Source organism: Dermacentor albipictus, chromosome 9 (assembly GCF_038994185.2).
Source record: "Dermacentor albipictus isolate Rhodes 1998 colony chromosome 9, USDA_Dalb.pri_finalv2, whole genome shotgun sequence".
NCBI lineage: Eukaryota > Metazoa > Arthropoda > Arachnida > Ixodida > Ixodidae > Dermacentor > Dermacentor albipictus.
The window spans coordinates 30,556,377-30,584,270 of record NC_091829.1 but is presented as its reverse complement, the minus strand read 5'-3'; the positions used below and the strand labels follow the sequence as shown (position 1 = coordinate 30,584,270).

Below are 27,894 nucleotides of genomic sequence, written 5' to 3'. Positions count from 1 at the left end.
GGGATCAAATCCTGTCCGCGGCGGCTGCATTTCGACGAGGGGCGAAATCCAAAAACGCCCGTGTGTCCTGCATTGGGTGCGCGTTAAAAGAACCCCAGGTGGCCAAAATTAATCCAGAGCCCTCCCCCCCCCCCTTCTCCTCCTCCTCCTCCTCGCAACTACGTCATGCCTCATAATCATATCGTAGTTGTGACACGAAAAATAACCAGCATTTTTTTTTTTTGTACATGTTCCCGAACGAAACCAAAATCGTCTTCTTTCTGCAAAGGTTTTACAACGTTCGCTTAAGCGTATCTCCGTGGCCCAAATTTTGTAACGGATTATTTTCGTCCTTATCGTTGGCTCGCAGCCCACAGTTATCGCCGGGATCGCTGCGCCACTCTGTCCAACGTGCACGATAAGAAAATAACGTACGATCGAGTGATAATAATCGTTAACGGAATTACGGTCTCGGAAGGGCTCGTTTTCATCGTCCAGCGATCTTCATCCTATCCCTGCAAATTTCCCAATGTAATCGCACCATCTAATCCTCTGCCGTTGTCCACTCAAGTTCCCTTTCCCTTGGTACCTGTTCTTGTGCCGTAGTGAACATTCATTCAGTTATCTGCTCACAGCATTACGCGATCTGCCCGTCTCATCAATTCTAACCCTCAATCTCAACTGTAGAGTATTAGCCACACCCATTTGGTATCTTATCTGTACCACTATCCTCCTCCATCTCAACGAACGTCACACCTGTCACTCGCCTTATATACAGGCCTTATCACGAAAGTTATCTCTCCCAATTATTCTGTACCATTCATTCGATAACGATGCAGCCGTGGAAGGTTAAGGTAAAAGCGAGACTGTGTTCACAAGGAGCTAAGGATCTTTCCGAACGTGGCAGCAAACTATCGCGTACTTCCTTTTCTTTCTTTTTTTTGTCTTCTTAATTCGGTCCAAAAGCGATGAAAAAAGAAAAAAAGAACGAGGCTCGCTATACGCGTCTTCCGTGACAGTCGTCGAAAAAAAATTTTTTGCGTGCGAGTCGGCTTGAAACACGTGGGTACACGCTTCGTTTGCGCGCCCGGTTTCCCGCCCCTTCCTTTATTAATATTTTTATTTTTACGAATATTTTCCTCGTACGCGGCTGTGAAAACACCGCGTACCATATACGCTTTCTCAAAGCTCTCGTTCGTCATATACGGCAGCTGCGGGCGAGCCTTTTCAAGGACACACGTACGGAACGTGAAGCGATCCTTAAATTGGCGATACACAATAAACTGAATGGACTTCCTTTCGCGCCTCGGTACGGCACTTGATCTCCTCTGTAACCCGCCGTGGTTGCTCAGTGGCTATGGTGTTGGGCTGCTGAGCACGAGGTCGCGGGATCGAATCCCGGCCACGACGGCCGCATTTCGATGGGGGCGAAATGCGAGAACACCCGTGTACTTAGATTTAGATGACCCGCCGTGGTTGCTCAGTGGCTATGGTGTTGGGCTGCTGAGCACGAGGTCGCGGGATCGAATCCCGGCCACGGCGGCCGCATTTCGATGGGGGCGAAATGCGAGAACACCCGTGTGCTTGGATTTAGGTGCACGTTAGAGAAACCCAGGTGGTCGAAATTATTCCGGAGTCCTCCACTACGGCATGCCTCATAATCAGAAAGTGGTTTTGGCACGTAAAACCCCATACTTTAATTTTTTTAATCTCCTCTGTAACCGCACTTATCATATGCGGGTGCAACTGGGCACCAACTTCCGCCGTCCTTTGGCTAAGGGGTAACCGACGCATGCTTTTCGGAGTTGTAGAATGTTTTTAGGTAGAGTTTCTCTAACCTCGAAAAGTACGAGTTGGTACTCTTTGGCCAAATATTACACGTTTCTCGCTCGTTAAAAGAAAAAAAAATGCATGGCAAGTACGTATGTTGGGAAGCGCTCGTAAGACATTTTAATTTGACACGTTGAGCTCTTGAAATGCCGGATCTGACGTCATCGACACGAACGTGACGTAGCGCCACAGAGAGAAATTTGCTGCCGCCGTGTAGCAGTAAGGCTGGATATTGGTGGTGTCGATTACAAAATAATAATAATAACAGTAAACGAAAGACAGTCACTTTAGCATAATGAGGTTGAAGACGGAAGCCTGCGTGCCCAAGAGACATTCATTAAATTGACGTTCTCACTCGAATGCGTTGTTACTTATTACTTGTTTTCTCCGACCAAAGGTCGTGGGGTCGAGTGCCTTAATTGACGATACCTTAGTTAACTGCACCTTAATTAACTTCGCCCTTACAACGTACGTCACGCGTTCGACTTCCACGTAAGCTCGAAGGTTTCACTGCCACCGAATTAACTCTGTTTCAGTCAACTTTGCCCTTCTTGTTTGGCATGATTGGCGGCATCGGAGGCAGCCAGGCAGTTGCACCAGCGCGTGTCTGCGCGAGCCGAGGTCACGTGATTGTACCGCGCGCCGCGTTTTTCCAGACCACAACGGGTATGAGCCACTTAAGGCTTTCGCGTTAATAAATAATAAACAAGACTTCTGAATGGATTTGTTCCGGCCGTGCGTGCATGCGTACGTTTAGCAGCAGCCGAGCAATCGCAGGAGTGAAGTGCAGCTGGTGTGCCACGACGTCGCGGCACGTTCACCTGCTGGGTGTCGAGTGCTATTCTGGGCAATGTCAGGTTACGCCATCTTGTCTGCTCTGATTGGCCCACGGAGCTGCTACGGCCTCTGTGATTGGTTAATTATGCCGCCATTACAGAATTACAGAACATGGCGGAATTTGACTACGTCCAGAAAGGCACCCCAGTTTCGTATTATTATTATTATTATTATTATTATTATTATTATTATTATTATTATTATTATTTAATGTTGAGAGGCTTCGGGCCTTCATTTAACGTGAAAACTTGACAGGCCGAAAATGTACCAGTACTCCTTCAAGAGGCACTGAAGAAAGCAATCCTGAGGCATATTGAGCTTTTGTAAGAGCAAAATAATAAGAGGAGAAGGACTGCTCTTATTATCTTAAGAGGAGGCTTAATTAACAACCATCAAATACTAAAGAAATATGCAGATCCCGCACACATCGATATTATGTGAATAATTTTGCGGGTAGCCGACTACGCAGCGCCATTTGGCGTTCCGCGAAGCTCATAACCAGGTGGGCCAACTTGTTTGCGTTAGGAGAAGTTGTGTGGCGTGCAGTGAGGTGACAACGACAAGACGGCGATCGTATTTATGACGACGCTGGCGGCGAGATTTCTACTCCGGCTGTCCGACGCGCGGCTTTACGACATGTCGGTTGTTGGGTTTCTGTATACACGGCGCTGGACGGGCCTTATTGATGTACGCGCGTGCACAGTGCTACGGAGCACTAAGCGTGCCGCACCCTTAGTATACTTTCAGCTCTAGAGTGCAGTCACTTTCAGACTGAAGCGGCTACAACGTAGAAAACAAAAAAAAAAGTGGCGAATCGCTTCATCCTGGTTACAATAAGAGCACAGACGAGAGGGCACCAGACCATGGATTTCTTTCTTTGTGCTCTTCTTCTTGAGTCCTGGTCTTCAGCGCCTTGGCTTTACTACCTCAAGCATGAAGCAACTAGCCCAATCAAGAGTTTTACTTGAGCATATTTCTTTCTCTGTTGCCTTTGCTCACTTGATTAACCCAGGAATGCAAACCGTACCTGTGTGTAGATAAAACTTCAACCAGGGTACATGATGATGATGATGATGATGATGATGATACCTTTGATGATGATGCCATTGATGAGTTTGGCGCATACCGACTCACGGGGATTGGCCAAGAGTCGGGCAGACTTTGCTTATGTGTTCAGGTAATGAATTTAAAAATCTATAATTTTGTTGCATAAATAGAAGCGAGGAAAGTTCAGAACGGTTCAGTTAGACTGTCCTTCAATCAAGAGAAGAAAAAAAAGTATAATCAGCAGCGTGATTCTCAGTTGTTTGCTTCTTTTATTTCTACTTCGTTTTGGCACGTCGCGAACAGACACAAGCGCCGCGCTGGCCTCGGAGCTTAGTGATAAAAGGGTGCTGAATAAAATATGGAGCACGTTCTGTACTGCAGCTTGAACGGCAGTAGGCCACGCGTCGTGCAACCCACGGTTGGTTTATCGAACGGCGGCGGTGCCTGTTGCCATCGCGTTGCAGGCGGAGTGTTTCTGGTCTTGGAAGCGCAGCTGAGTCACAGCGGGCGGGCTCTGCGTGTAGTCATAACGGGAACTGGTTTCTTTTTTCCCTCTGTGCAGTGCAAGAAAAAAGCTGCACGGATCGAGGTCGTTGCACGTGCTACGCCCAGCGAGAGGCGGGGTGTGTGTATATAACAATGGCCCCCCGAGCGTTGGCCTTCGACTTTTATTTCGTCCGTCTTGTTTTGCCTTTTGCTTACTTTGGTCGCGCGAGGTGTGCTCCCGCCCAACGGCATTATGTGTGAATACTCCGTGCGGTGTCCTGCGGCGATGTGTCAGATTCATTCATTTATGCAGCCGAACCCGCGACCTAGTGTGTCCTGAGCGGCAGAACGCTGGACTATTGCAGCGACGTGTAAAGTTTCACTAATGAACTCTTTAATTAATAATTTTATGCGGACAGTGTAATCGTGAAATTAATGTCTGTCGGTATATATACGTAAAGCTTAAGCTTGTGCTTTAAAAAAAAAGAAGAAGAAGAAGAGAAAGAGAGAGAGAGAGAAAGAGAGAGAGAGAGAGAGAGAGAGAGAGAGAGAGAGAGAGAGAGAGAGAGAGAGAGAGAGAGAGAGAGAGAGAGAGAGGCTCTGAACGTAACACCAGTTGAGAGATATGCGGACTCAAAATGATGCCGTGAATTACATTGCTGATCTGCTGTAATTTTTATATTTCCATCGTTCCGCGCTGCGGGATTATGATTCGGCAGTCGCGTCCCATTCCACGCTATGCTTTCTTCTGCTACTTAATAATTCCGTAACTTGGAGGAACTCCTGTATACGCAAGGAAAAAGCTGCAATCCGCATAACTGCGCGTCATTGTGCATCGGTATGACCGAAACGCTCCCGATAATCGTTGTCAATGTCGCGTACACTTTATTTATTTGGCGTTCTGCGCTCGCTGTACTTTACTGCGAGGGCCGTTACGCGCACGGCTGTTCGTTTCCTGGAAGCACACACCGTGGGCGCAGCGTTAAAGAAAGGAAATGCGCGCAAGATGGAAGACGATTATGTCGTTGAAGGACAAGATAAGTCGCAGCAGGGTTCAGATTTTTTTCTTAGAGCGTAGGCTGTAGCTCTTCGTCGTCTTTTTCCCCCCCTTCTTTCCTACGTGGCTTTGGCAGCTCAGACTCCTCGAGAACGTACAGAGATGCTATAGATAAAAAGGTACCGCATACGCAGTTTTTTTTTTTCCTAGCTACTTTTTTCCCCAAAGAACCTTGCTCAATATATGGCGTATGCTCGACGTACTCGTTGGTCCTGCAATATTCTTGCGTTATCGCGGTCATCGCTTGTTTTGCAGGATGTGGAGGAAATCTTATTGCGACCTCGCGACATGTATGTACACATAGGTAATAGCGTGCTCCAGCCGTTACAGATAAGGAATGACATTTGCCGAGAAGGAAATGACTCGGAACGGGAAGGGCTCTCGCGTGAGATCCCAAAGATCGAGTCCTCCATCCTTTTCCTTTCGCCCGGCCATCCGCTTACATGTAGTGGCCCGGTGGCATCTACGGCGGGCAAGCTGCCGAGCTAGAGACCCCGGGTTCGACTTCCGGAGTGAGGCGGCGGCGCCGTCCACGTTTCAGATGAAGGCGCAATTACGGCGGAGATCAACTCTGCAGGCACTCTTAGCAGGCACAACGAGAACAGCATCAGCAGAGAGAAACCCATTAAAGAGGCGCTATAACGACTAGACCGGCGCAGCACTCTCACGAGGCCATATCTGTTCGTTTATTTTTATTTACGAAGAAATAAACGAACATTTACGAACTCTATTTACGAAGAGTGATGATTAAGAGCAATTACACGGCTGCTGAGCACGAGGGCGCGGGTCCGATTCGTAGGCCTCGGCGGACGCATTTCGAGTGGGGCGAAATGGGGAAAAAAAAAAAAAAAACGCTCGTGTACTTAGCCTTAGGTACAGCGAACCCCGGGCGGTCCTTTACTGTATGGTGACCTTAATATAGCCCCAGTGGTACTTCGGTGCGTTAAAATCAATCAATCAATCAATCAATCAATCAATCAATCAATCAATCAATCAATCAATCAATCAATCAATCAATCAATCACAAATATAAAATAAGAGCCAAACGCCTATTTTTATTAAGAAGCTCTCACCCAAACCCCAGCGCAGGTATACGTCAGTGTGACGTCACTGATTTTGATCTATTTTTCTCGTCTTTCGACCGTTGTGGGGAAGTTAAATGTTTTCGAAGCTTGCTAAGTGCAGCACTTTGGCTCTTCTAGAACACAATTAACTCTATCTTGCATTTAAAAAAAAAAGTGACACACCCGAGTAGACGTTTTCAAAATGTGTGACGTCACGACGTGCCAGTGCGGATACTTCAAGGTGGCGTCGCCACCTGTCACGATGAGAGTGGCTTTATTCTCGCTGCTGTAGAAGCCTACGTAATTTACCAACGCGGCTAAAGTTCTTCGCCTTAGTCCACTCTGCCAGCGTTTCCAATTGGAAGCTATAGGAGCTTGCACGAATACAATTAAAAACCTCGGGGAAGGTCAACCGCTCCAGCTGGCGCTTCAGCGGCAGTCGCCCCCCCAAGTCTCGAGCGGCGGCTCCTCTTTTGCCTTCCTCCTGTGACGTCAGAAAGAAGACACTGAACTAGCAAATGTTATGATACAGGGAGCTATGAGCTTACGAACTGTTGTTAAGAGCGTCGCTGTGCTGTCCCCGCTGAGAGAGAGAGAGATAGATAGATAGATAGATAGATAGATAGATAGATAGATAGATAGATAGATAGATAGATAGATAGATAGATAGATAGATAGATAGATAGATAGAGAGGTAGGTAGGTAGGTAGGTAGGTAGGTAGGTAGATAGATAGATAGATAGATAGATAGATAGATAGATAGATAGATAGATAGATAGATAGATAGATAGATAGATAGAGAGAGAGAGAGAGAGAGAGAGAGAGAGAGAGAGAGAGAGAGAGAGAGAGAGAGAGAGAGAGAGAGATGAATTTATTTACGCCAAGGCAGCCCGAGCTATAGCTTGTTCTGACGTGCTATAATTCTGCACTGGGAAAAGAGGACGGGAAAAAAAAATATGAGTGATGAGAGATGATGGAAAGAAAGCTCATAGACGCTCCTATTCAGAAACTGTTCCTAACGTGGATGACTGCAAACTTCCCGCGGTGAGTTCTTAACGATTCAATCCCCGTTTTAAAGCTTTCTTTGCTCTTGGCTTTCAATCTCGAGGGAACGCATCGGCAACTGGTAGGAGCTTTGCTAGGCTGCTTCTGACTAAACGACACTTATGTATTTGTTTCCCTTTCATAATGCGCTTTCTATCTAATGGGATTTAAGCGCTTTCGTTTGAATGCTTCCCTATACGGATCGAACGACGAACGCCTGGCGCTATTCACAATGTGTCTGTATCAAGTCGTTTCACAATGCCATTTCATGTATCGTAAACGTACGTTATACAATTAGGAACTATGAATCACAATCAATTAGCACACCAGCAAGCGTTAACTAAGAACTCGCCTTGTATCAAAAAGGTTATGCAAAGTGCTTGGCTCGTGTCCAACAACAACATAACAAATACGCGCCTATAGCCATGCGCGGCAGCATATGTGTAATACAACATGCGAAGAGAGCACAGAAAAAAGAAAAAAAGCTTTCTATATGGTCGAGTTTGTGGCGCCACAATGCCTAGCTGTACAGTAAACGCGAGTCATTTTTCATCAAGCCGCCTTTATTTCTCCTGTCTTTCTTTTTTCTTTTTAAAACGTGCCCAGTTATTGCATTTAGACGAAAAAGAATATAAAAACAACAAAAGGAACGGGGTGGGGGACTGCTTCCCACTGTTTTCCTCGCATGTGGCGCATGTGTACTTACTAGTAAACACACGTGCGATCCGCCTACACACTTCCACTTTCGTGTTCTCCGTGTATACATATAGCATATATAGAGTAGACCGCGTGCGTGCTCCTTTTCGTTCGGCCGCTCCTCTTTCGCTTTGGTGGAGTCTCGTGCTCTGTTTGCCTATTTGTTTGTGTATAGCACTCTTCGTGGTATCGCCGCGGGCGTGTTTACTTCGCTACATCAACCGTGTGACGAACTTCTCTGGTCTTGTCGTTTACTGCGCCGTTTTCTTTCTTTGAAGAATCGTTATAAGAGTCTTAGCGTGGAAGCTCGGGCTTGTTTGTTATTCATGGGAGAAAAGGACACGGCGCAAAAAAGACAAGGACACGAGAGAGCGACACGCACATAGCACTGACTTGCGACAGTTTATTCATGAAGCCATCAAGGAATAAATATATAGGGTGTTACCATGCGCAATATGTGAGTGATTGGCAAAAAAACCTGGAGCATCATTTGCAATGCTGATAATGATAGCCACCTACCTACAGAGCACACGGGATGCTTGCCATTCAAACCCTGTCGAGGTACGCGTGACCGGCGCCGTTGTTTGCTATAAGAGCCCAGGTGGTCAAAATTAATCCGGAATCCCTCGCCTCCCCCCCCCCCCCCCCCACTGCGGCGTCCCTCATATTTAGATCGTGGTTTTGGACTCTGAAAGCCTAGAATTTTTTTTTGCTATAACGAGGGATTCGCTATATCCGGGTTTAGGATAACGAGGTCTTTTCGCGATGGGATATATTCGCTAAATCGTGTGACCAAAGTAACGATCTCGCGTATTCAACGTAACGTATTTGATGACCCAGTGCTAATTCCATTTCGCGATTTTCATGAATTTCTTTTCACAAAGACAAAGTAAATGCGTGCACACCTCCTGCTGTAGAGCGCAGACACCATAACTGTCTCCTTTTGCCGCCATCTGCGGCAACTGCTGCAGGGATATACGTACACCGCATAAGAAAAATCCAGCTTTCATGTTCGTCCCAATTAAAATCATCCGTTTTCCGTTGCCTTATACTTTACACGGCTATTTAAACTGGGAAACTGGGAGTGATATGACTGCAGGCTAAGGCTATTAAGCTGTAAAGGGGTAGCGTGTTCTGAGGGCGGTAAAATAGGGTCCACCTGGACAGGTTTTAGAGGAACATACGGTTGTGTGCATATCGTGTGCGAGAGCTTATCTCTCTCTGTCTGTGTTTTTGTGTTGTCCATATATGCTTTCTTACGCCTGCCGAAATTGTAATAGGGAAATCAAAACCATCTAGTCCAGATTACAGTTCCCCTATGCGGACCGTGTATCGCATTTAAGTTTGTGGAACACGAGACGAATTAGAAAGAAAGAAAGAAAGAAAGAAAGAAAGAAAGAAAGAAAGAAAGAAAGAAAGAAAGAAACGTTGTCCTCGACCTTTGCGTGTAGTTTTGCTGCAGTGCGCGTGACAGTGACAGTCGTGTACTGCGGAAATGTCTCCGCAGCTTCGGCGTTTCAGGGATATCTCCGAGCGGCACATCACGTGGCTCGCTCGCATCGTATCGACGTTTAAATGTCAGTTTTCTCGCAACCTCGGCGCGTTCGCGTTGCCATGCCGTCCGACCGTTCGTCCGGCCGTAATGTCCTCGTATCTCATTTCTCAGCCCCCCCCCCCCCTCACCATCACCCCACCCCCACTCCTACTCTCTATTGTGCATTCCCTACTCGAACAGCGCGACTACAGCAACGAGAACAACGACACAGCCGCGCGTCAAAACAGATCGTACGAATGGAGAAAAGGAGGGAAAGACGAGAAAACGAAACTTGGCGAACTCACCCCCACCCACCCACCACCACTCCTACTCTCTATTGTGCATTCCCTACTCGAACAGCGCGACTACAGCAACGAGAACTACGACACAGCCGCGCTTCAAAACAGATCGTACGAATGGAGAAAAGGAGGGAAACACGAGAAAACGAAACTTGGCGAAGGCGCACGCTTTCCTGCCCGGCCCGGGTGCACGTGCACTCGCTCTGCGAGCGCGCGCGCGAGCGTCCTGACGTCACCGCGCGGCTGATCTTGCTCACCCTCCGTGCAGCGCAGCGGAGCAATGCGAGACGCGCGCGAGCGTTGCGACTGCGTAGTGGGCGAGGGAGGGAATGGGGGGGGGAGAGACTCCGCGGGTGCAACTGCACCGAGATGACCTTGTTTCTCTTTTGCCCTCTCCCCTTCGCCTGCCTTCTTACTCTCAGTCTGTCTTATTCCTTCTGCTGAGCCTTTTGTCTTCTTCACGTGCTCAATTTGCGGCGCTACTCCTCTCTTCCAATGTGGGAGAGAGGAAATAATGTCTTTCCTTTCTCTCTCTCTCTCTTTTCCCCCGCTTGAACGCTATCCCTGCCGCAACCTTTCCTTTCCTCTCTCTCTTTCTTTCCCTCGCTCTATTTTATCCTCTCTCCTCTCAATGTCTTCCGCCTCTTCCTCGGTTCCGCATCGTGCGCTGCATCGCGGCCTCCTACTTTCGTTTGTTTCGCTTGGCGCTCTCGCTCCCTCCTCCCCCGCGTACCGCAATTTCCGCTCCATTACGCGCGCGCGCGCGCCTTCCCGTTTCCTTCCATCGATACGGCCGTGTACGTTTTCGGCTTCTGACCCCTGTCGAACCACCCCTCCCCTTCCCCACCGCGAAACACTGACGCACACACTCCTGATAGTTCTTTCCACGCACATACTATAGCGGGCTTCCGTTCCTGAATCGTGGAGTGGCATTATTTCTTTCGTTTTATTGAATCGTGCTCTCTTCCGAGTTCGCCGCCGCTTGGGCGTGCGTGCCCGGCCTACCGGCATGCGTTCCTGTGATTTCGCCTTTGGGGCCTCTTTCCCTTTTGCAAGCACTCGACCATTTTCATCTTTATATATATATCTTTAATGCTTCCCTTCCCCAAGGAGTGGGAGAGCTTGTTCTTTGTGTCCTAGGTCGCGTGGTCGCCGCCGTGCCACGCTTTTCTTTCGTGCTTTCCGCCTCATTGTTGTCTGGGAGCAGATTGAGTTGGAGTGTGTGACCGTGACATGCGAACTCAGCCTGAGTGCCTATAATGTAGGCACTCAGATCCCCACTTGCTTTCTGAGTTGGCTGCTGTGTATTGTAGCACTCTACCTCTCATGCCATTTTACTCCACCCCTTGGAACTGTGCCACTGAAAATCCGTTATCTTATTCCGCCCCTTGTAAGTTTTTTGATGTTGTAGTTTAGTTCAGCAGTAGCTCTTAATTGCTAATGAAAAATTGGCAGTGTGGGCAGCACAGACTTTTATTTCAATTTTCCTTTTCCATTTTCCTTGTGGCTTGTGGGGCAGTCCCTTTTATACAGGGAGCTCAGAAACAAAGCTGGGCTGAAAGATGCCTTGTATGTAGATATTGGGCCAAAAAGCATTGGACAAAAAGGTGTCATGCCTTTTGTCACCTGTTACAGCACGCACCCTTGTCCAGAAGGCAGCAAAAGCTTTCTGTCTTTGCATCCAAAGTTTGCATGACAAAATTGAAGTAGGTCAAAGTGGGCAGGTTTTTATTCTCCGTACCGGGACATGCGACTATCACTGCAGAAGCAGCAGTAAACCTAAGCCGCTCTGCAGGCTACTTGTATATGTGTCAACTGCAACTGCGGCTTGGCTTCACGCAGTGCGCCAGAGAGAGACAGCCTGCCGCTGTAGGACATCCATCCATTAGTGCTAATCATGGTAGAAAAATATGGAGCTGCTCCGCAAACTGGTTCTCACACCCTCACTCTCTCACACTTGCCAGACAGGTCAGTTGTTGGTCCTTGATGCCTCTTGACAGAAGGAATGAGCAATGGTGAAGGCCATAGCATGCTGCCTAGAGGCACTTGAGCTACTTCTACTGGATGTCCCAGTTAACACGGAGCAAGTTTAAAACAGGCAAGCAAACAAACAGAAAATGGAAGAAAAAAAAGAAACCAACAAACAAACACGTAAGCTTTCTGTGCAGATGAAACCAGCTGTATGTTGTTAACATCTTGAAGAAGCCGGCAGTTTGCTTTGTGTTCTAATCAAATAATTAGTAGTTAATAATTATCTAACTCGTTTGTTATTACTTTCACAGCCATAATGTTGAAATATTTGTGGAGTACATTTCAAAAAATTCACTTTCAGTTATTTGCAACACATTGCCATTTGCATAGCTGTCTTTCTTCTTACTGAAATTCTGCCAGATCTTCAAAAGCCGCCATGACCCACTGCTTGCATGCTACAGTGGCTTTCATATAAATGCAAAGAGAAAGAGCTAAGCAAAAGGTAATGCATTACAAAGAATAGAAGGCGATGTTTTTAAATGTGCAATATAAACCTTGTGTTGAAATTGTAGCCATAAATTATGTTATTACAAAGTTAGTAATTACTGATTGCTCAGTTAGTGAGAACACAAACAATACTGACAGGTTATCCAGGATGTTGCTAAGATATACACTTGATTTCATCTGTACAAAAGCTCTCTACAAAGCTTGCTCTATGTTAGTTGGAATACCTTTGTTCACTGTGCTTTCATGTCTAGCACCAATTAAGTGTGCTAGCCTTCAAAGCTCGTGAGAACATGTCTACTTTAATTTCCTGTAGGTCAGACATAATTTTGTGCACTGTACAGGAAGTCTGTGGGGGAATGTGTGGGTGGTTAAAAGGCTTCTTCCTGTCTTGAAGGCCTAAATGTGCTCCCTTTTGGTTTGGTTTTTCTGTCTGACTCGCATATAGCTATTGAAATAGCACTCAGCTGGCATTGGATGTTGCTTCTTTGTGAGTGTTGGAATGTTGGAATGTGAACTTATATGTTTGTGTTTGAGCAAGTGTAAAGCTGCATTAAGTGTAGTATGACACAATTTCTTGAAATGTTTCATCTAACCGGTGTCAAACACCTTCACTGAAAAATGGGCCTATGAGTACACTTTTGATATCTTTATGACATCATATTGCAGATATGCTAATTTACAAGTAATATGCACAAAAAGGCTACATGAACAATATCACAAAGAGTGTGCATTCAGCTTTTGTATCTAATTTATTATGTTCGTGAGTTTTAGCTGCTACACCGTATACTTACACTCAATTTTAATCACTCCTATTATTTTTCACTTCAATGATGACTAAACACTGAAGAGTGGTCCTACATTAGAAGCTAATTAAGGTATAATAAAGAATATTTTCCTTTGTTCTTTCACGCAGTTCAGTTTAGAAAAGTAAGAGGAGTGCCTAATATTAAGACAACATGGTAGTTTCTCTTTGGATAGCTGTGGTAAGCGAAGCCAATATATTAGAAAGTATGATGTTGCATTATGTAAGATCCATTTTCACAAGTGCTTTAGGGATAAAAGATGTTGTGAAAGATTTCTGACCCAACAGCATATGCTCTCGCATTCCTGGGAACAATTTAAATAAAAAGAAAGTGATTCATGAGATACTACCAGTATACTGATGGGTATTTAGATGCAAATACATGCTTTAATCACTTGATGTCCTTAATCCTTAATGTCGCAATGATAATGTGCCATGCACTGTTTCATTCATTTATGAAAAGGTTTCTTATGGAACAGTTTGTATCTAGGTCAATGTGTTATCCACATGTAGAAGCCACTTTTATCGCCATATTATGTTGCTATGCCATGAAGATAACAAAGTGGTTGCTGTGGTAATAGAAAGAGAGGATGGTAGCATGTGGGGCTGCCCCGTGTGCCTTCTTATCTTGCTCGCATGGGAGTGGTGTTTACGCTATTGAGGTCGCGATTCATTCTGTGTTATTGCAGAGAAACAGGATGAAGTTTTGGAACCAGCTGTACCTGCTGCTATGGAAAAACTTTGTAATACATCGAAGACAAAAGGTAAAGTTAATAACCTGGCCTGCTTCTTCTTCTGTGTGTCTACTTGACATGAAGCGCTGTTTGTTGCATATGCTGCTTTGGTGCTGACGCAAGGTTATATATATGATTGGTGCTTTCCCTTGCAGGTGCGGGTGTGTATAGAAATAGTATGGCCACTCATCCTCTTCTTCATCCTCATGTGGGTCCGTACACGAGGACTCCGTATTTACATTCACGAGTGTAAGTGGCTCGTCTGCATTCTCATCTTTTGAAACAGCATTCTGTCTTTCTTTCTGTTTTCTTTTTTTATTTGCTGTTCCAGGCCATTGTGTAGGAGCTGCGGTTATCGAGTTGTTTGTTATCTACAGACTCCACAAACCAGTATTCTTACTGTGTTTTAAATATGTATCCAAGCTTTCTGGTACTGTTATCTTTCTGCCCTGATTACAGGCATTTTGCATGTGATGGCTCAACAGTCTAGTCACTGCTCTGTTTTTGAAGCTACCAAAGATGACTCTAGTATCACAAGATGCACCAGTGTTGATTCAATTTTAAGCAGTATTGGCCCGACATTGGACAGCAGTGGCCTTACATGAAGAGTCAAATTAAATCAAATAAATTTTTGTCTTCCAGTGTACATGCTGGATGGTCATTTTGGACTAGAAGCTACATAAGTATACTTTAATGTATCCCATAAGTCCTTACAAGGCAAAAAGCAGACAAAGACTGTGTGCACAATTACAAGTCAATATAACAATAACTAAATTAAATGTAATCGAATGCTGGAATTGCTGAAAATGTGAATGCACTTTAAAAGATGAATATGACTATCCAGCATTTTCCTCCATCAGAGAGAATGTAACAATGTAGGAGGATTTTATTGATAGTTGGAACACCGATGAAAACACAGAATAGAAGTAGTTTCAATGTATTATACAGCTTGACAAAAACCAGAGAGGAAGATCTTGATAGTAAAGTATAAGTGACTACTGTGCACATGTTCATAGCATTGTACAATGCACAACAAGTACATTGGCATCACTTCAAGTGCAACTTGGGTCAAGTGTTTCACTAGTTCAATGCAATGTCGTTAGCCTGCTTACAGATCACTTAGGCACACTGCATCAAGAAAAAGAAAAGAATTAGAAAAGTTTTACTGATGGTGCTGAAGTTCTGCAGGTGATATTGTTCACAAAAGTACCTACGTAATTGCCTTGCAGTAATGTTGTGCACAAGTACCCTTGAGGAAAATGCTGGTTGGATTATGTGCATATGTGAGTTCATTATTGTGTGATTAATACAGAGTGAAAGGCATTCTGACTTATTGCTTGTTATGCATGGCTGCCTCTAACATTGAGGCTCTAACAAAGCTAGTGCGCATTATCTAGCCAGCTAGTTTGGACACGAGGAAGTGTTTCATGGTCAAAACGAGTGAAACAAAATAAGCTGCTTTGTTTGGTTCAAGAAAGAAGAAAAAAGAAGGCTTGCAGGAAAAAAAAGAAAAACCCAGGCCCTTCCTTGTGCGAGACATGGTAACCTTGCGCGAAGTGATGTCTGTCATACTTGTAAAAATAAACTTGTAGGGGTTCTTGTGTGGCTATTGTTCAACTAGGAACAGAACAAAGGACAGCTGTGATACCTAGTGTCAGTTCACAGCTTGTAGTACTTGTGCGTAACCTGTTGTTAGCATAATTAACCACTGATGTGGAATATTGGACAGGCAAGACCTGACAATCATACCCTTTGCAATCGCTGTGTTTGTATCTATGCAGCATAATTTTAAAGGTGTTAAACACTTTTGTCTTTGAATGGACAGAAAGCATACTTGTACATGTATGCACAGCTCCACTTATTTACTTTACATTTTTTCACTTTCCCTCAGTTGTGTAGGATAGCAAACCAGGTACAACCTGGTTAGCTTCGCTGCCTTTCATTATCTCTTTCGTTTAGTTGACAGGTTGTACTTGTGAACAAGCAAGAAAAGCGAACTTTATGACTGCTTTATCAAAGCAAAGTTAAAAAGCTAAAAGCTTTTAATGATCCTCTTTTTGCACAGCACATGTTGCTGTGGCAAATAATAGGCATAATAAATAATGTGGCAAATAATAGAATTCTAACCCGTGATCTAAATTACTCGTTGGGGTGGCCATTACTTCTATGAGGAATCAATATGCCTAATTGTATAATTAACATAATTATACCAATTAACTTTCTAATTAATTATTACACAGCACATATTTCAATCTACGAATTATAGCCGGTGATTTCACAAGGCTCACTTGGAATGAATTCTCAGGACTGCAGCAGTTTCGTGATATTAATTTTCAAAGTGTCCGACGAAATGCATTGGTGTTCAAGTTACTTTTCTGAAGAAAATGCTGTTTTATGCATTGAAGCATGAAGGTCGGACACCTTGAAAATTAATAACACGAAACTCATGCAGTCGAGAGTGGATAGGCCTTGGGAACTAACTAGCTGCAATTCATATATAGAAATATGTGCCATAAAGTAATTCATTAGAATGTTAATCGATGTGATGATGTTAATTAAATTATTAAGCATTTTGATGTATTGTATAAGTAATGACCGCCTCGTTGAGTAATTTAGATCAGGGGTTAGAATTGTGCTATGTTGCCATAGGCAACATTTACAAATTTGGAGCAGTTCAAAAAGAACACCCTCTATACGAAAGTAGATGTCCCCATAACAGATACTGTATGCCAAACACTCATGTTAGGCTAAGGCTGTCATCTTTTCCTCTTTTGCAAGCTTTATTCTCTCTTGCTGCACTCTCCAAATACATGGAAAGGCAAGAGCCTTCGTTTGCTTAGGAGCATACTTTTTCAAGAGCCTGCTTTCAGGTGTCTGTCAACACCTTCTAAGGGACAACGACATATGTACATTGACTCATGGCTCCTCTAGTCTTTAGAATCCTGCATGAACCTCTGAAGCATAGCCCCTTTGACTTTCACTTTGGCTCTTTCATCTCTAACACTCATGAACTGAACAATACTAGCTAAAAGATATTTTAGCAGCATTCTCAGTGTTCCAAGCCATCTTTGGTGGACGTCTCTGCCACTGATTTCCAGTATCACAAGCTCGATCATTAGACTTTAGGTACAAGGACAATGGCTCATTGAAGTTTTGTGTAGTATAGTTAGATTGAACGTTAGTCAATGGGCAAGGGGGCAAGCGTTGCTTTGAAGCATGATGTATGATGCTGCTGTGCTTTCCTCTGCACTGTTCTCTTCAGGCCATTTCGATGCCAAGGCCATGCCTTCTGCCGGCCTGCTGCCATTTGTCCAGTCAACGGTGTGCACCCTCAACAATACCTGCCACGGGGAGGCGCCCACTCAGAGCAGTGCTGAGCAGCAGTACAACACATCGCTGTGAGTGGGCAAACATTTGCTCTTGCTTGGTTGCGTCTACCATACTAAAACAATGCTAAATGAATGTTTCTCAAGTGATTTTCTGTACAGCGTGGGAAAGATGTGGACAAAAGTGAAAGGGCATGACACAACTCACCCTGTGTCATTCCCTCAGCCTTCATCCTGTCCTTTTTGAACTGTACAATGAGTTAGGCCTCATATACAAGACCAACTATCTATCCTTGTGCTTAAATTAATACTTGTGTGAATGGTAGCGAAAATATTGTGTCATTGTGCATTTTTGATAAGTTGTGTGCATTGCCTTTCTTTTGTGTGATGCAGTACTATAAGTACGGCCATGCAGCTTATAGTATCTGGAGTCGTTCTAATGTGAACAGGGCAGTGCATGGTTTTTGTGCAACCAATCAAAAAAGAAACAGCACAAAGCTCTATGACGAATTACGTGTTGTGAACACCATATGGGACATATCACAGTTAGTCGTAAATGGTCATGCCCTTTGGTTTTTGCTAGGTTTGCACTAAAAGCATGCGCACCCCATGCACTCCACTTTTTGCATTAAAATGACTGCAGATAGTACTTATGCAGCTGAGAGGAATGCATGTTAAGGGTAGCCTGATATGAGCAAATGTATCAATGTGATTCATGGTAACAGAGCCACCTATTAATGCTGTCTCATTCTGTGGCATCTATTCCCGTTGTCGTCGGTGGGCATACTGGGGGCAGTACATGGTCTGCAGTTTCAAGGACACACGTCTTAAACTTTGACACAAAAGCTTAATGAAGTTTTAGTTGTTGGATAGGGCAACGGTCCAGTTGTCATAAGTGCCTGCCTGAGCAGTTCTCGTATAATTAGGCTGACCATGCAAAGAATGTTATAGGAGGAGTTGCAACATCCAGAGAAGTATTCTTGGTCGGTAACTTTAGGAGATACAATCACTTTCACAAGTGACTTGGCACCAGACATGTTGGTGGCCTCATGCAACGGCCTTCTTTGTGCTATGTCACAACAGTGCTTGGCACTGTGCAACGTATGCTGTTTCTCATAAGCGCTGACACGTCCATAGCTGAATCATGTAAAATCTTGCAAATACCTGAAAATGATTGACTGACAACATGGCCCCTTTGTCTGAGTGTATGTTTGTCTTTAAGCTGATCACAGTTTCCTTTTCTTTGACAGAATTATCCAGCTGGTCAGTGATGTGAATCACATCGTAAATGAACATTTAATGAATGAAGACACAGTAAATAGCATCAAGCGGTTATCCCGTGACTTGGAAACCCTCTCTTCATTTGTAAAGAAGCTCACAGGTGCCCAGTTTCCGTTGTCTGGTAAGGATTCCTTCAACATTTTTTTTCCTTTTCCAGTAAGCAGGCTGGCAGCTTCAAGTATTGTTCAAACTAGGCATAAATTCTGCTCTAGTCATACCAACCAAACAGTCATGTCCAAACTTCATCAAAAGTATACAGGCCACTGATTTCTTGCATCTGCTGGTGGACCATTCAGTCTAGTGCCTGTGGTGCGTGTTATGTTCCTGGCACTCCAGGGCTTTTAGGTGTAACGCATGTCCTTGTGTGCCACTATGGTCCTGTGCTTGGTTTTGTGGGCATGTATTTTGAGTGCTAGGCTTGGAGAAAGCCTTGAGTCTATGTATTGCGACTTAACTTATTTTGACAAAGACTGTAAATATTTGAAATGCGCAAGAAATGTTTGAATATCAATGTGACCACCATCGTCACATTTTGTTGAAAATTGAGTGCGGAAATTTTTATGTACTGAGATTTCAGTTTTGTGTGACGAACCTGAGGTTGTCGAAATTAATTGGAAGCCATCCACATTCGTGCCTTCTATAGTCCTGTTTTTCTTTGGGGCATTGATTCATGTCAATCGCCAGCTGTATCTTTGAATGAAACAAGTATTTAATGAAGAAACAAGTCTTTAATTCATCAAGTATTTAACTATATATAGTGTTAACATGAATTGTGTAACATCCCAATGTTTCTTTACAGGAAGGGTTGCCTTAGAGGATGTTCTGAAGAATGATGAGGACACAAGGCATGGTTTCGAAAGCCTAAACATCTCAAACAAGGACTTCTATCCTGCCTTCTTCAAGTCAAGTGTTAGCGTGCGGGCGCTTCAAAAGGTGAACGCTTATTTGTGTTGCGTTGAAGCTTGCAAGCTGTAGCACTGCACATTGAATTACAGGAGCGGCATTCCTGTTGCACTAATACTTAGTGTTTTTACTGAACTGCTGAAAAGTGCACATGATGTGAGCATGGGCTGCGCTCTGCTGGAAATTTTGAATCTCTAAACATTTTTCAGAGTACCCACTACCAGTGAGTACTAATTGATGGTGTTTGTTGGCCCCATTGGTTCTTTGCACTTTGTATGCTGACCTTGCACGGCATATGGCCTTGTTGTAACGTTGGAGTGCTCATTGTTCTAGGCTGGTTGGTTGGTTGGTTCTGCTTTTAGAATAGAGGCTGTACGAGCCTTGCAATGATACTGTCAGCATTTTCTCTGCCTGATGTTTGTGTTGTAGTCCTGGGACTTTAACTACCCATTAAAAAGGGCTGGTGTAATGCAAACAATGCTCATCCCTCCCTCCCTCCCTCCCTCCCTCCCTCCCTCCCTCCCTCCCTCTCTCTCTCTCTCTCTCTCTCTCATGTGTGACCACCTGAGAGTGCCCCAGTTTAGAAGTAATGTTCCTTTTTCTTGGGCGTTGTGCCATTGTTTGACACTGACTTGAAACATAGGCACCGGACAGACAGTGAGCCCACCTCCCACAATTTTGGGACTAGAACATGCGTGCTGAATCCTATGCTGCCAGGCAGGACAGTGTATGCAACGATGATGCAGAAGTGTGACTTTCTCTCACGGCTTTCACACAGGGGAAATATGAAAGTGGTAGAAGCCAAGAAAAGTTAGCTGCTATAAATTGTTTGGGAGCCATCAGTGAAAGGGGGCATCCTCTTCCAAGCTCCACTGATAACCTTGGCAGAACCTGTGTGCCTATGCCCCGAGACCCGAGATACACTGTGGCTAATGGCAAAGCAAATGTGTAACATGAAAAAAAGAAAGAAAAACGCGCTTCCTCTGCTCATGGCTGTCAGGACGAAACCTACCGCATTGGCTCAGAGGTAAGGCATGATGTTACCGAGCACACGAAGCCATGGGTTTGATTTCTGACTCTGGTGTTTGCATTGTGATGGATATAGAATGTAAAAAACGCTTATGTGCCCTGGTTTAGGTATGATATGATACGGCACCTCCGATATGATACGGCACTTCCCTTAACATACGAGTTGCTTTGGGATGTTAAACAACATATTTAAACCCAATGGGGACGTTAAACCTCACTGATCTCGATGAGTTACATTAGTTTGTTGAGCGTTGTGTTGTGTTTTATGTGTGTTTGTGTATCTGTGACCTGCACTGTGCATATCGTTTCATTTTTCATTGTAAATGTGGAGTAGCAAACCGGGGGTGCCACCAGGCGAGCCTCTCCAGGATTGACAGCTAAGACAATTTTTTTTCTTGCCAGATATTTGACAGGGGCAAGGAGGGCATTCGAGGCTACTTCTGCAAGCCGGGAGCACCCCAGGTGCTCTTTGTAGCCAGCACCCCAGAAGAGGGCGATGAGCATGGTCACCTGCAGCGTGACCTTTGCAAACTGCCTGCCGCTGATGGCCGTGCCTTCACACTGCAAGTTTTGAGAAGCCTGAATTGGACCGCTGTGCTGCACGAGGTGGGTTCCCGATTTGTTGTGTTCTCCTGGGCACCAGGATACATGGGCATGGATGTTTGTGTTTGTTAATTAGAGAGGTTAAAAAAAAAAGATAGGACAGTTAGCTCCATTTCAGAAGCTTTATGGAAACCAACTGTAAAATATGAATAATGGCGCAAATGTGCTTTCAAAATGTTTGAATTATCTTCTTGTAATTAGATTTTACCTTGTCGCATGTACTATCAGTGCATTTTATCTACAGTCCTCTAATTTCTAACAGCAAATTGCCAGCAGAGTGCATGCTTTTTGTTGCAACCTAGTGAAAAACGAAAAGGTATGAACATGTGTGACCAACTGTGATAAGTTATGAAGGTTGCTTGTGACATATCGGAGTTTATCATGCTGCTCTACACTCTTTGCTTTTCACTTGATTACCCAAAAGCCACGCACTCCGCTGTTTGGATTTGAAGGACTGCAGATAGTACATGTCACTTTGTGTCAGTTTGTGCATACTTGAAGTATGTTTAGAAACACGCAATGCAGGATGGTGCTCTGTTTTGAAAGCACTTTTTTGTTTCGTCAATTCGTTGTATCTGTTGAACATGAAAATTCTGCATGGTAAATATTGACACTCGCGTGCATGACATAAAGATTGATTTGATTTTTGAGTATTGGAGAAGCCATTTTGCAGTGTTTAATGTTCAAACTTCTAAGCAAAACCGCATCTCACTTTGAAAAGAAAATGGGAGGCACTTTCTAAAGAAAAATATATAAAGGGAGTGTTCTCCTCAAGGCTAGCTATTTTCTGATCCAATTATTCACTTTTTTTTTGCACCATGCAAGTTCTGGGAGAATCAGAAAGCAGTAATATTGTAGCAGTTCTTATTGCTTTGCTGTTTGCTTTTAGTTTCTCTTATATTTTGTCGTTAATGTTGTTCTTGTTGTTACTTTTGTTTGTCCCACATCAGGTGTCATCTGTGATGAAGGAAGGTGGCCACAACTTCAGCACAGCTGACTGGGTGACAGCTTTTCAGGCAGCTCAGGATGCTCGCAATGAGGCATGTTTCACTTCTCTCTTATGTCCTGGAAATTCTCTTTCTTGCTGAGACTAAGATATGTAACGGGGGGGGGGGAGAGAGAGAGAGAGAGAGAGAGAGAGAGAGCATACACCTTACAAGGAGCACAGAGTGCAGTGCTTCGGTTCCAGCTGTGGTGTCATCAAAAGTTGGAAATCTTAGGCAAGATTCGTATTGGAATTCAAACGTGGTATATATTGCTAAGATCCATTGTGGTGGCTCAGCAGCTATGGCGTCCTGCTGCTGGGCACAAGGTCACAGGTTCGAGTCTCAGCCATAGTAGCCAAATTCTGCTGTATGTGGACAGCAAAAAAAACTTGTGTACTTAGATTCAAGTGCGCATTAAAGAACAGCAGATGGTTGAAAATAATCCAGAGCACCCCACTGTGGTGCCCATTAGAGCCTGTATGTTGCTTTGAAATGTTAAAACCCATAATTTGATTTAAAAAATATTTTTCTTCTTGCTTTTCATTAGGTCTTAAAAGCAAAAAGTTGCTGTTTGATCTTGTCCTCAAAATTAATTGCTGTGATTCGAAATTATAATATTGTTTTGAATAGCTTTTAGATAACTCTTACTGAGGTTAAGGTGCACGAGCTGTTTTGGAGAAAGTAAGCATGATTTCCTTGTTAAGTTATGGATTGGCGGGCCGTGACCACAAGTCTAGAAAAGGCTCATTCTGTGCTCAGGAAATGTTTGAAAACGCTTAGAAAATTATGTAATAAATTCATGTTCAGTCCACTGTCATGCTTCTCTATTCAGACTCCACTTGTGGTCAAAAATTGCTGTTTATGCACTCGTTTTAGAAAGCAGCTATGTCTTTATAAGTGTGCATGTAACAATCGTAATTTACCATCACCTGCAGGCATGTAGCTTTGCAACAAACAAACAAACAAACAAACAAACGAAAAACAAACAAACAGACAGACAGACAGACAAGCAAGCAAGCAAGCAAGCAAGCAAGCAAGCAAGCAAGCAAGCAAGCAAGCAAGCAAGCAAGCAAGCAAACAAACAAACAAACAAACAAGCAAACAAACAACAATTGAGAAAAGAAGTCTATTTTCCTACTTGTTCTCTCATGTGTGCCTCTTGCTGTCTTGTTTTCACATTGTAACCTTGTCCCGGAAAACGTTAGCTTGCCCAAGCCATGCTATTTTCTTGGCTTTTGTAGGACGCTGGAAACATTGTTTCTAATTTGTCCTTGTTGTAATGTGCACCTAAGCCAAGCAGAGCTGTATTCATCGACCTGTCTGTGCTTCTTGTGTCCTTGAGGATGTATGATCACGCGAATCTTGTGTAAAGAATACATTCAAGCCAGTTTTTATAAACATAACTATTTGTAACTTTTGGGGGATACATGTCATAAAACAGATCACAGGATCTTGAGAAGGGTGCTATAGCTAAGGATATATGCAACATAATTTGAGGGTTCGTTGTGGATTCAGAGAATCCTCATTGGTTTACAGAGGTCCACATTGGTTTAGACACTAGTTAATTAGGAACTGATTTACCTCTTGTTCGTGGTGTCACTGTGATGACTCTTCAGCTGCTCGAGACTTTGTGAACAGAAAGGCGAAAAACATTTGTCATTGCTCTAATTAGGAAGTATATATTCACATGATCCATTCTTTCAGTTGTGGGCACTGACCAGTTTCCAAGAGCTGCTCAAGGGCTTCACCGAGAGAGTTGACCAACTGTCCGAACTCTTCACCTGGGGTCGCTCACGGCCCAATGGCACATTGGCAAGGGTGATTCAGGTGTCGCTGTGTGGACGCAACATGTCTTCTCTCCTGGACACGGAGCACGGCCCAGCCCAACGCTTCGAGGAGTTCCGGGAACAGGTCAACAGAAACCTGCAGGAACAGAATGATGAGGATGTGGTCTCAGAATACGTCTACGACAACACCACCAGTGAGTGTTTGTGCAAAGAAACTGGGGCCTGAGCTAGTTGTTACAATTTAATATCATTATTCGTAAATCTAAGACGTGTCTTGCCGACATTAGCATGTAATGAATATTGGATATGACAAAGGTCATATGTGTGTCAATTATGTGTCAAATAAGACTTTGTTGTAGTGAGGTCTGACTACATATTATGTTAATCAATGATTTGAAAGCTTTCCTAGCACTGAATCGGATATGTTATGAACTGTGTATACATGTCAGATGCAGAAAAAGCAGCAATAATGTATCAAACAGATACTAGTTATTTGCTAAAACGACATCAAAGCAAACACATGTAGTATAGCCAACACAGCAGTGCACATAATGGCTTTGCCTAGTATGTATCAATACGAAGAGGAAAGAATCAAAGATATTTGGCACATGTTATCATGCTTGATAATATTAAATGTTGGTGCAAGTATGAACTAACTTAATAGTATTATTATTATTAAGCTTTTTAATGATTGCAAGAACAGTGGTTTAAAACCAGTCGCAATAAAGTCGTGCATGAGTAAAGTAACTATAACTGGCATCAACAAACCGGGGGCCAACTGTTCAATAATATTGATGATGGTCTGGTGCCTTGCTCGTGGTATTAATGACTGTAGTGTATTGTTAGTATTCTGGCATTGTCCAATCATGAGCAATCAATGAGCTAACAGCATTGTAAATTTAGCCTGTGTTTTTTCTAATTCCAGCTATAGCTTCAGCAATATTGTGTGGTGTTAGTGAAACAAGGCACAGAATGTACATACCTATCTTAACAGATTAATGTGTATTGTGTCATTCAATGCTTTGCTGCTAATAAGTGTCAACTGGAACATGAATGCATACCACCACAGACTCTAAGGACACACTTTTCAAAACTGAAGCATGGGATTTCTGCTAAAGAGATATTCATTCATTACTGTGTGTGATGCAATTCTGTTGTTGAGTTGCGTAACTTAAATAAATTAATTACAAAGGTAATGAGTGAAGTTTTGTGAATTAGTAACATCACTCTGCAATTTGTCTTGCAAGCAGTGTCCACCTTTTCAAACTATGGCTGGTAGGACAGAGTTGCAATATCTACCAAAGGAAATCTTTATTAAGTCTGTTTCCAATAATGTCAATAACCTGGCATATCATTAGCCAAGGAAACATTATCTCCCAATTCCAAGCTCTTCCTTCTTTTTAACTTCTATTGTTTCATTTCAGAAACTAAGAGCAACAGTGCGGTGCTCATTTCCTGTTTACAGGCCCTCGCTGCAATGCTGTCTTCCAGAGCTTCGAACGCAACAGGCTGATGCGGTTCCTGTGGGGCCAGGTCAAGCCTTACGTCCGAGGCAAAATTTTGTTTGCTCCCAACAATGTGGCAACGCGAAGGATCATTAGCAAGGTCTGTGATTCTTCACATGTTAATGTTGTGATTCATTTTGTTAAATACAGCTAATCGGGCACTTGCTCTTTTCTGAGAGTTACTTGCATAAAAGTGAGTCTCTTGGCAGCAGTAGGTGCATGTAGGTCCATTGGTAAATGGATTGTGCAGGCAGTTAGTTCGCATCTTATGGGTACTGCAGTGGCTGGTGCTTGTGAAATTGCTGTCGACGAGCGATGCAGGTACACAGAGAGAAACCAGCACCATTTTCTGCATGTTATCTGCCCAAAAGCAGAATGTTTCTTGACTTGCCAAGCAGAGAAATTTACTAATGCTCTGCTAATGTGTGTTCCCTTTAACGATGGACTTACCTGTGCATTTGGTGCACCCTTATGCTTTGTTCTTATGCAGTGACCTCTGTCTTTTTCCTCACAACTTTATAACAAGATTTCGTGCTTACTGCTGCTTTATTTTTGCTCAGAATTTGCAGTGAGGTAGCACTTTTTTGGTCCACACCCTTCAATAAACGCATGGCATCTTTCACTGAACAGTTTGTCCAGACAGTTATTGCTGACAGGTGATAAAGTTGCAGCATTTCATTGCAGCAGATCATTTCAGATCATTGCAGCATTTCATTCCTCTAATGGCAAAATGTACTTACAACAGTGTTCTTTCGCATTTATTTTATTAGACAAACTGTGAAAGCAAAGACAAGTGTTTCATTTATTTATTTATTTATTTATTTATTTATTTATTTATTTATTTATTTATTTATTTATTTATCTATTTATTTACAAATACCTCACAGGCTCCATGTAGGAGTACTATGTGAGGGGGACTAGAGGATAATTTTTAACAAGAACAAAAAAAATGCAAGAACCGGGTATTATACAGTGATAAAATGTAGTAGATATGGTGTAGCATTGTAATAATAAAATACTCAGTAGGTAATATACAAAATTGAGTGGGCCTACATGATATCCATATAAAATTTATAAATATGATTTCAAGTAATCATACGGTTAGCAAAAGCAGTCATAGAGGGTTAGTATTTTATTTCGAAATGCCACATGGTCATGAATACAGACAACATCATCAGAAAGGTCATTCCATAGACCAGTTGTTTATATAGACCGGAAGTGTATATACAGTTGTATATAGACCGGAAGTGTATATGCGTTAAAGGCTTGGATGTGGACGAAAAGACGAGTTAAACTATGTTGATTATGAAGCCTGCAAGATATGCAATGTGGTTTTGATAGTGGCAAGGTACTTGCGTGTGCGCTGTAGACTATTTTATGCAATAAACAGAGAGTGGTTATCTTCCTACGTGATTCCAAGGATGATAGGGATAATGAAGTCTTTATGTTAGTCACACTAGAGTGTCAGTTATAGCCTTGAGTGATGAAACATGCAGTGCGGTTTGCTCTGATTTCTGTAAGTTGATTAGATAGACTTGGTGCGGTGACCAGATGTATGATGCATATTTGAGTTGTAGACGAACTGTCTGGTATGCAAGTTTCAGTGTTATGGAAGATGCCGCATAAAGATTACGTTTCATGTATCCTAGTGTTCATGATGCCGTGGCAGTAATTTTTTCAATGTGTGTGAGTCAGAAAGATTAGAAGTGAAGTAATACCAAGGTACGTGTAGTTGAGCGTTACTAATATAGAGTTATTATTAAGGGCGTATTTGTAAGTCGAGTTTGACTGCTTTCTGCTGAATGTCATTAGTTTGCATTTGTCAGTGCTTACTGTCATTTGCTACTGTGAGTACCAGAATGTGATTTTGTCAAGATCCTATAGTAGTACCAGATGTTCTGTGTGAGTCATAATTTTACGGTATATTATACAATCGTCAGCAAACAAATGGATGATTGATGTCATATGAGATGGAAGGTCATTAATGTAGATAATAAATAATGGAGGACCCAGATGCTGCCTTGAGGAACACCAGAAGTAATGTCAGATAACGTAGATGAGGTGTTATTAACCCAAGTAAACTGCTTGTGTGAGGATAAAAAGTTACGGAGCCAAGATATAGTTAAAGAATCAAGGTTAAGGGACAAAAGTTTAGTAACTAAACGACAGTGTGCTACACGATCGAAACCTTTAAAAAGTTGAAATATATGAAGTCTGTCTGTGTGTTATTGTCCATATTAGAATATAGGTAATGGGTGAATTTTAGTAGCTGAGTTTCACACAGCAAGCCTTTTCTAAGATCGTGTTGTTGGTGAAAAAAGAAATGGTTATTTTCAAGGTGTTGTGCAAAGTTAGATGCAATTATGTGTTCAAGTATTTTGCAAGGAATGCTAGTCAGGGATATAGGTGATAGTTATTTACATTACTTTTATTTGCAGATATGAAGATAGGTATCACCTTGCCAATTTTTCAATTGTGTAGAAGCACACCAGTACATAATGACTGATTGAAGCTATGGTAAAGGATTAAACTGCAAGGGATAATTGTTAGTTTGAGGATTTTAGTCTTGATTCTATCAATACTGGAGC

The 27,894-nt window shown here is 43.2% G+C and overlaps 1 protein-coding gene across 2 annotated transcripts in view; it reads left to right on the top strand.

Moving 5' to 3' along the window:
* Window positions 1–27,894, top strand: part of LOC135912749 (phospholipid-transporting ATPase ABCA1-like) — a 135,773-nt gene that overhangs the window by 44,646 nt on the left and 63,233 nt on the right. For both annotated transcript variants that reach the window (XM_065445282.1, XM_065445283.1), the window contains 9 exons: window positions 13,842–13,916; window positions 14,042–14,135; window positions 17,149–17,284; window positions 18,463–18,614; window positions 19,293–19,426; window positions 20,828–21,031; window positions 21,979–22,068; window positions 23,719–23,995; window positions 25,267–25,406. In XM_065445282.1, the coding sequence (XP_065301354.1) occupies window positions 13,842–13,916; window positions 14,042–14,135; window positions 17,149–17,284; window positions 18,463–18,614; window positions 19,293–19,426; window positions 20,828–21,031; window positions 21,979–22,068; window positions 23,719–23,995; window positions 25,267–25,406 (1,302 nt within the window). The remainder of the gene's footprint in view (window positions 1–13,841; window positions 13,917–14,041; window positions 14,136–17,148; window positions 17,285–18,462; window positions 18,615–19,292; window positions 19,427–20,827; window positions 21,032–21,978; window positions 22,069–23,718; window positions 23,996–25,266; window positions 25,407–27,894) is intronic.